Source organism: Pteropus medius, unplaced genomic scaffold (genome assembly GCF_902729225.1).
Source record: "Pteropus medius unplaced genomic scaffold, Ma_sr-lr_union100, whole genome shotgun sequence".
In the NCBI taxonomy this organism is placed as follows: domain Eukaryota; kingdom Metazoa; phylum Chordata; class Mammalia; order Chiroptera; family Pteropodidae; genus Pteropus; species Pteropus medius.
Genome location: NW_024343732.1, coordinates 2706760 through 2716204, shown reverse-complemented (window position 1 = coordinate 2716204; position 9445 = coordinate 2706760). Strand labels below are relative to the sequence as shown.

General features: G+C 59.9%; 1 protein-coding gene across 1 annotated transcript; it reads right to left on the bottom strand.

The window, feature by feature from the left end:
• Window positions 1-3821: 3821 nt before the first annotated feature.
• On the bottom strand, window positions 3822-9177 carry LOC120606601 (cartilage intermediate layer protein 2-like). Its single transcript, XM_039867994.1, is given in 6 exon segments — window positions 3822-5156; window positions 5159-6715; window positions 6923-7080; window positions 7269-7377; window positions 7702-7980; window positions 8956-9177. Coding segments are annotated over 6 exon segments (3081 nt in total). The 5' UTR covers window positions 9155-9177; the 3' UTR covers window positions 3822-4377.
• Between the last annotated feature and the right edge of the window lie 268 nt (window positions 9178-9445).

Below are 9445 nucleotides of genomic sequence, written 5' to 3'. Positions count from 1 at the left end.
CTGACTAGGGCAGTCTGAGCGTCTGGGCGTCAGAGGGTCCTCAAGTGTGGGAGGAAGCAGGTTGACTGGGTGTATCGATGCACCATGCTGCCGAGTGACCCTGCAGCACGGGCCTGCATGTCACGGCGTGTCTGCCTGTGTGATTGTGAAAGGCATGGCAGCATCCAGTGTGTCTGGTGTGTCCAGCGCATGGGGCAAGTCCAGCCACGTGCACCCTGGGCGGGGTGACTGAGTAGCAGTGTAGCCACAAGAAGGTGACTCCAGTGGTTTGGAAGGGAGTGTCTGACTAGGGAGGACCGGGACAGGGTGTGACAAGGACAGTGTGACCTCGGAATGATGACAGGGGTGCCTGGTTCCATGTGCCACATCCATTGTGCTGCACGGAGGCTGTGACCCTGGGTAGGGCAGCATCTGTTCCCCCCACATCCACCTCAATATGTCCGTTTCTCCTGTTTCTTCGCCCCTGCTTCCCCTCCCTCCTGCCAGCCCAGACCCCCGCCCCAGGCCCTGGGGTCTGGCCGCAGCTCCTGCCCTGGGAGTGGCCAAGACGGCCACCTACACTGCTTCCGCTGCTGTCACCCTGCCTCTGTTTCCACCATTAACGCCGAGCATTTCCCCGACCTGACTGAAGCCAGGTCTCCCCGCCAGGCTGGCTCCAGTCTTTGGGGTCTGAGACTGGATCATACCCAACTCCGAGAGCTGATGAGAGACACAGATGGGGCTGGGGAAGTGGTGGGTGGCCGAGCCAGGTCCACGAGGCCCCGATGGGGGAGCCAGCGATGTTCAGCCAGGACAGGAGGCAGCCGGAGGGAAGGGGGCATTGGGCTGCCACATGTAAGGGGGCAGATCCCAGTCCCATAGAATAAACACTCTGCGACAAGCAGAATGCCACGCCAGCTCAGGGGAGTCTTTGTTGAGACGTTGTGTAAACTTCCCCTGCTCTGGCACCTTCCGTGGCTCCCCATCACCCACCAGAGACAACTCAGGTTCTTCACTTAGCATTCAAGGCCCTGTTCACCTCCCTGTATGTCTCGCTTCTGCTATTGCTCTTCATACCCACCTAAGGGTTTTCCCCTCCAGCCTTTGGATACACCTTCCCAGCTACTTGGAATGCCCTTGCTGCCCAGCCACCTGGCAAACTTCTACACATCCTTCAAGACCCAACACCTATGTCCCCTTCTTTGGGAAACATTGCACTATCCCCCAGCCCAATTTCCCTATTTGCTGTGTGACCCTGGGCAAGTCCCTTCAGTGCAAGATGGGGGGAAGGGAGGAGGAGTATGAAAATCACTCTCCCTAAAAGCATATTTTGAACCCCGATACAATAAATACACATTACATGCTCTTAGTGAGTTAGACCTTGGGGGAGCAGAGAGGGCTTGCATCTAGTCAGTGCTCAATGTGTGTTCATTTTTATCTTCCTCTTCCTGGATTCTGTGGTTTTAAGACTCTCTTGTTTTAAGCATTGTTCCAAGATTTTCTCCCACTCACGGTGCTAGGAATTTTAAGAACCCCTGGTTCTAAAATTATAAAAGTCTAAAATGCTGTGCGTGGGACCAAGGGCCTCCTTGTGCCCTGAGCTGACCCCAGGATGGCTGGAGCTGGGGTCTCTGGGGGGCCTCATTCCCCCTTCCCCCCAGGCCAATGGGTGTGGTCTGGCAGCCCCGGGTATGGGGCGAGAGATGGATTTACCAGGAGGCTGATGGCCAACTTTCCAGGAGGGGTGGGGTGGACTCCTGGCTCGCTGCTAGAATGGGTTCACAAGGCAGTGTCAAGAAGCACAGGGCTAAGAGCTCAGGAGAACGGCTTCTTTCTCTTGGAGCCTCAGTTTCCTCATCTGGAAATTGGAGCCAGGAGTTGCCCTTTGAAGAGTTGTCAGCAGGAATGGGGAAGAACTGGGCTATAGTCCCTGCCCAGTGCCAAGCGTTTGTTTGGGCTGTGCCCTCTGCCTGGAATGCCCTCCCTGATCCACTCTCTCTAGGAGCCCCTGCTCACTCCTGGTCCAGCCACAGCAGCTAGGAAGGGGGCTTCAGGATGACGCCCACCCCTAGAGGAGCCAGCCGTCTGCCCCAAACCCGTCTGCCGCAGGCCTGGCAGTGGCCACAGCCCCAACACTTTCTCAGTGAAAGGTATTTGGCCATGGAGCCTGACACCTCATCACCCTCGGCCTGAAAGCCAACTTCGCCTGTCGGCTGCAAGGGGAGCCCCCGCTCCTGCTGCTGCCCAGGACCCCAGCAGACAGCCCTGAGCCGGGGTCTGGGGCAGGCTGGCTCAGAGTTGGGTCACCTTGTATGGGGGGCCTGTCCCTCTGAGCCTCCCTGTCAGTTGGGAGTATAGACACAGTAAGGTCTGGATAAATTCACATGCATCCTGGCTCCCCAAGGGCATCTCCCCTCTCTTGTCCACCACAGCCTATCCAGGGTGAGGCTGGGGTGCCAGCACTGGGGCCTCCCACACCTTGAATCCAGCAAAGCCCCAGGGCCTACCCTCAGAGACTGGGGCTGATGCCCTTGGGTTTGCCATCTTCTCCCTGACACTCCGGGCCCCCAAGTGTACCCCCTGGGCAGGGGATGGTGGTCCCATGAAGAGAATGGCCTAAGCAGAGGCGTGAGGTCCAGAGAGGTTGGGAGTTATCAGAGTCATCAGATGGAGAAGAGCTGGCAGGCCATGTGGGCTGAGCGCTGACTGCACAGGTGCGTTGGGGCCTGCACGTGAGCCTATCTCCCCAAGACTGGACCTCTCCAAGCCCCTAGTGTTGGCACAGGGCTGACACTTCTAAATGCTGGACAGGCAGAGGTGGGGTGGGTGGGAGGGGGTGGAAGCAGGCAGGTGGCCGAGTGGATGGGTGAGTAGTAGAAGGGGAAGTGGGCGAGTGAGTGTGCAGAAAGACCAAGCATGCCCTGGGCTAAGTAAATGCCTTGCACACCCACTCCCTGGTGTCACCACTTCCCCAGGGTGATCAGCCAGGCACAATGCCTCCTATCCCAGGTACCCAGCAATGCCACTTTGATGCCTTCCAGAGGCCAATGTCTCCAGGCTGAGGGAGTCTCATTTATGGACTCAGGGGCCAACTGGCCCACCCAGGGAATACATACCCTCCCCCACCCCCCGCCCCGCATCTGGAATTCACTCCAGGGCCCAGGCAGCCCTTTGCCTCTCCTTTTGGGGCTTCAGTTACTCTGTCTGAAAAGTGAGTGTGTGGTCAGAACAGCACCTGCCCCATGGGGCATCAAGAGGACTTGCCTGGCCATATGCACAAAACAGGAGCAAGTGATGGTTCCCCCTCCTCCAGACTGAGGGTCCTAACAAGGTCAGAAGGCCCAGGACCATGGCCTTGGGCAGCCCAATCATCATTTGGCCAAGGCATGGGCAGGTGTCAGCTGGGTGGGGCCTAGGGTGGGGCAGCTGTGGATCCAGCTGAGGAAATCCACAGTGGGCTCAATTCCTGCCACCTAGGACATGCACCCTTGCCTTGGCCCCTCCCTGCCCACTGAAGCCCTTAGGCACATGGCCAGGCAGGAGGCACTGCCCACAGCCAGGCACTGAGGAGGCCAGGATAGCAGTTGCTACTGTGTTCAGCGGTCAGGGCTGCACAGGCTCTGGCCACTCACAACTCGGTTCTGCACACACGTGTCACAGACACTTCTGCTTGCCTCAGCTGGGGCCCACACCTCTGCAAAAGGCACATCGGGGTCTTGTGAGGGCCCTTGAGCTGCTTGCACATGAGTGTCCATGTGTGTTTGGAGCCTGTTTCTGCCAAGGTGTGTTTGGGTCAGTAGTTGCAGCCTCCATCATTCGCTCCCCAAGACTGACACGATGAGTTGAAAATGAAGCATCTTTAATCGATTCCCTGCCCTGACTTCCCGGAGGTTTCTAAGCACCAAATGTGAGAATTGTGCTGCCCAGCCCCAGAGACAAGACGCCCCTTCCGCAGGCCTTCACTGGGCCTGAACCCACCACTCACCCCCATGACCAGCCCCACAGGCTTTGTTTCAATAAATAACCCCAAGAATAAAGCTTGGGGCAGATGACCCAATAAAGCACCCAGATCAGCGACACACAGGGGCCTTTAGGCCAAAGGTCAGAAATCCCAAGGGGCATAATATTTGAAATCAGGGTCTAAATACAATTGAAATCATAGCTAGCATGTGAGCTGGGAGTGAGTCCCTCCAGCCTCAGCAGTCTCCCAGGATGCTGGCTCCCACAGCCAGGACAAACTCGAACTCCATTTAATGTCACACAGCAATATTCGCCTGCCTGGCATTTCCACCATCGGACTTGACTGGGCTGGTGCGGGGGACATTTGGAGAAGGGGGTGAGACTTCCTGGAAATAGAGGAGTCTGGAGCAAGGCAGAGGAGCAAGGCTGGGGACCAGATCACTGCCAGGCTCTGCCCCGGCGGGTACGGAGGGGACCCACCACACCTTGGGCCTGTGCCTGGGCCACCTCACTCATCTCCCTGCGGATGTCACCAAGTGCTGTTGCTGGGGACTCCAGCAGCCTCTGGAAGAGGCTGGGCCGGCTAGCAGATGGCTCTCTGCACTGGAAGGTGACAGCTGTGCCCGCGTCAGCCTTCATCTCCCTAGAGAAACCATCAGAGGAGCCATCAAAGCAGCGGCCAATGGCGATCTCCTTAGCCAGCCTTGGGCTCTGGTCAGTGACCGTATAGACACCGTAGTTGTGACCCAGAGGGTCCAGCGGGGCCAGCATGGCAAAGGCAGCCGGGTCATCCGTGGGGGCAGGTGGGGGGTGCCGGGTCAAGTAATCTCGCAGGAGCCCATTGACAGCCACGCGACGACAGCTGCCCTGGGGCATGATTGTCACCAGCGTCCTGTCCACCTGTCGCTGGTCGAACAGCATTCCGCTGCACTTGAACTCCACGCAGGCAGCAGAAGTTCCAGGGCGCTGGGGGTCTCGGACACTGCGGGCATCCCGCAGCCCGTAGAGCTGGCCCTGGGTACGTGGATGGCTGCCCCCGGCGTTGTGGGAGCGGACCATGTACTCTTGCGGACCTTGGATCTTCACTTTGAGGAAGCAGGCCCGGAATTCCTGCGGGTTAGGCCACCAAGCCAGGAGATCTCCGGTCCAGGAGGCCGGCGCACCCTCACGGAATGGGACCACGTTGTACTCATACTTGTCTGCCTCTACGCGCGCAAGCGAAAGTGGCTGGCGTTCACTGGAGCCTCCTGGCACGCCCGCAGGCTGCGCCATGGGTACACAGGGCCATTGCCCTCGGCGGGGTCGCCAGACCTGGGTTTAGCAAGGTTGATATGGAAGCCATTGCGTTTGAGGGCAGGGTCATCGTGGTCGGTGCGGCGGTACCCCAGCTTGTCCAGGTAGGGCTGGGACACGCCCACGGTGGCCGGAAGAGGGCGCGGCCGTGAGGGGGCGGGCTCCAGCTCCTCTCCGCCCAAGGTGGCTGTGACCAGGGCCGTGTAGGCATCGGGCCTTTCCGCGTCGCAGAAGGCAGGGAGGCAGGCGCCGTTGGGGCCGGTGACTGAGCTGTCGAACCGGCCCCAGGCACGCGGATTGGCCGAGAACCCAGGTGCGGGCTCCAGGTTGACCAGAGTGACCACCACGCCCTCCACCTGCTCACTGGGCACGAACTTGTCATTGGCGTAGGCGCGCACCTTCACAAAGCAACGGCGGCGCTCAGGCACGTCCAAGTTGAATAGACGCCGCTCTCGGATCTCCACGTTGCCCACCAGGAAGACCCGCTCCTCCCTGCGAACCCTTGAGGCTGCCGATTCCTCTCTCTGGAAGCCACTCTCCTCCTCCCACAAGCCCGTGTCAGGGTTCAGCGACCACAGCTTGAGAGCCTCCATGTGGCCCGCCATGCGGATCTGGCCGGCAGCCACACGCACAGACACGGGCCCGGTCTGCAGCTGTTCAGCGGAGCCGGCGGCCCGGAGGTCCACCGCAAACATGCCATAGGTGCGCAGCGGGGCCAGCTCGCCATCACTGTCCACGAAGCGCAGGTCACTGGGGGCGGCGGCCGCCGAAGTGAGATCTCGGGGGTCCACAAATGTCACCCGGGCCTCCACAGGCCCTGCATAGGGTTCTCCGTCCGCTCTGCGGAAGACTCCAGGAGGGAGGACCAGCTCTCCCAAAGGGAGCTCCTCTTCCAGCTCCCCCAGGGGGAGCGTGTTGCTCTGGCCGGCATCTAAGATGATGGGGGCTTTCTTCCGCATAGCCTTGACCTCGTGGTACACACCAGCACCTCGAGGGTCAAAAGGCAAGACCCTGACAGTGTCCATGAACTCGCCGCTGGGATCCACAAAAGTCACTACCAGCCTCTGGGTAGAGGGCAGCACCTCAATAGTGAAGTCACCCTGGTAGGAGGTGAATCCGATGGGCTCCCGGCCCAGCAGGATCTGGGCAAAGCGCAGGGGCTCCCCTGAGTCGGCAGCCACCACGCGTCCCCGGACCAGCCCTCTAGGGGGCAGACATTTCTGGCAGCCACATTCTGCCACCACCTTGACAGGGAGGACATAGGTGGAGCAGTGGATCTCCCTGCTCTCCAAGCGGCGCACGGAGCAGCAGCGGGAGCCTGCATCCCCACACCGGGTACTTGAGCCTACAGGGCTGGGGCAGAGGGTGCCAGGGCAGAGGCCCACATCCAGGTAGGCGGGGCCACTGCCGGGCTGACCGCAGTCATCTGGGAGTTTGATCAGGTGCTCAAGAGGCCGGGGGTTGCAGGCGGGCTGTCCCGGGGCTGGGGAGCAAGAAATCAGCCAGATAAGGGTAAGGGGGAGGACTCTATCGGAGACCAAGGGTGGGAGCCTGGGCTGGGGTCAGGGGCTCAGTGAGGGCCTGGGATTGGACTCAGCAAGGTCAAAGATCAGTCTGACATTGGGGCTCCATTTGGGGTTGAGTTAGAACTTGCTCAGGGTGGGCGGGGGAGGTGGGAGAGGGTACTCACCAAGCACAGTGAGCCGGGCGATACCAGAGCGTACAGCGCCTGCGTCATTCCATGCTTTGCAGTGGTAGGTGCCTGCCTGGTCTGGGCGCAGCCCCCGCAGCTCCAGGTGGGCCCCATACCTGTATTCTTGCCTGTTCAGCAGGGTCCCATTGTGGAACCTGGATGGCGGTTGGGCAACACCAAGAAGGCCTTCAGCTAGGAGCACAGCTGCCCTCACCCCCACTACATGCAGCACAGGGAGGGTGCAGAGAAGTTCTCTCCAGGTCATTGAGGCACCACATCACAGGAAATCCAATCCAGCCCCAAAGCTGGCATGAGGCCTTTGAGCATGGGTCGGGGCACTCACCAGGAGTATTTCTTAGGTGTAGGGGTGCCTGAAGCTTTGCAACAGAAAGTCACATTCTGGCCGGCCTCTCGCACTCGGGACTCGGGGTGCTTCAGCAGGTAGGGCTTCTCTGGGGACAAAGGCAGCAGAAGTCAGGGCATTGCCACATCCCAGCTTCTCCCAATGACCATGTCCAAAGAGCAAGGCCCATTCTCTCATTTCCCATTCCCCTGACTCAGTTGACCCCACATCTGCTAAAGATAGTGTCCCATCTTAATGCTTCCCTCCGCAACTCCACATCTCACCTTGCACCTTCAATGACTGCGTCACATCTCATTTCTTTACCCAGTGGCCTTGCTCTATCACATCACCCTGATCTCAAGTGTTTGGCATCACCCAGAACTTCCTCCCCAGTTCCTTGACCCCCTCACCCACTTTACCACAAGGCACTTACCCAACTTATCAAGAACAATAGTGACCACAGCAGACATAGAGCTGTTGGCCTGGGCCTGGGCCATGCCAGCAGAGAAGCCATCCATTTGGGCACTGACGTTGGCCCGGCTGCCGGCACAGACTCCAGACATCTGGAAGGATCCATGGGCATCGCTGGTGGCCACAGGACCAGGCCAGTCTCTCAGGGAGACTCTGGCTCCTGGCAGTGGTCGGCCAGATGGGGTGACCACTGAGCCCAGGAGGACATGGTTGGGGCATCCACACATGTTGGGGCTACACCCTGGGGGACAGAGGGAGGCAGAGAGGAAGCGGAACCTACTCATCGAAGGTGCCTCAACATGACCCTGCTTGGCACAACCTCTAATGCAAGAGGGAACATGGGGCTGAGTGGTCAGGGCTAAGCACGGGGAGGGACCTGGGGTCCAGAGAGGTGAGGAGATAAGAAGTGAAGTTGCCCTGGAGGAGGCAACAGGAGTGGTGACTCTCACAGGACCGAGAGACTCCTTCCAGCATAAGAGAAATGTCCAGGCCGGGGCTGGGGGCCCAGCAAGGGGCGGGATCTTGGGCCCAGAACATCTCCCTCCCCTCCCAACCCGTGGTTTCTCTACAAAATGGAAAATTCCATTGGAAACTTCAGGGCAGAGGCGCCGCCGCGGGAAGGGCAGAGCCAGGCGGGGTAGGGTGGGGACCCCACCACCCCATTGGCCATGGTGCTCCCCCACCCTGCCGCGCGGGCTCTGCCGGCACAGTATCCAGACCGTGTTTGTGGAGCCCGGGCCGAATAGGAATTTCCAGTCGCCTCCTGGATGGCCTGGCGTCTGGCCCTGGGAGGGCCTGGGTATCGTGTCTGCCAGGGTGTGAGCGCGTGTCCGTGTGGGCGCAGGGAACGGGCAGGGGCTGCGAATGCCGCATGTGTGCACCCCAGGTGCGTGAGCCCAGTTCTGTGTGTGTCCGCGTCCACTGGGACATCTGCACACTAGGCGTGCGCACAGGAAAAGCTCCTCAGATCTGCCCATGTCTGAACACTACCCCCAGAGCGTCCACCCGTCCAGATGTACACATTCACCAATGCTCCTCGAGAGGTGGGGCCCAAAAGAGAAGGAAGAGCCAATCTCCTTTGAACTAAGTTCGGGCCCTCCAGCCCCAACCCCTGCACCCAGGCTCCGCCTTTTGTCCATGCCCCGCCCACAAGGCTCCATTCCCAACTAGCCCCGCCTTTCTAGGTTCGTCGCTCAACTGGCCCCGCCCCTCCTACCTGGACATCGAGGCCGCACACACTTCTGTGCCTCCAGGGGGCGTCCGGGACATGTATTTCCAGCGGAGCTTGAGCAGCGGCGGCGGCGCAAGCGACGGCCTGGCCCGCAGCTCCCTGAACAGGGACCCCACGGGCCCCACGCTCCCCACGAGGCCTCTGCGGGGAGGACGGGTGGGTGGATGGTTAGGCGGCTGCCCATCCTAAGGAATATGCCTCCTGGAAGTTTGGTAACAGTGGAGGACTGAAGGACGCCCCCGCAGGTACTACAAAGAGAAGTCCTGTCCACTGCTTCCATCAGTGCTCCCCCAGGAGTACCGATCGAAGGTGCAGTTGAGGTACCAACTAAGCTCCTCGAGGTTAGCCTGCAGTTCTGCCTGCGCCCCTCACATTTGAAGCTCAAAACAAGCCCCCACAGAACGCAATTGAAATGATCATAACTGAGGGCAGCGGGAGGTAGATGAGCTCCGGAGGCCCCTTTTTGCCCCCCACC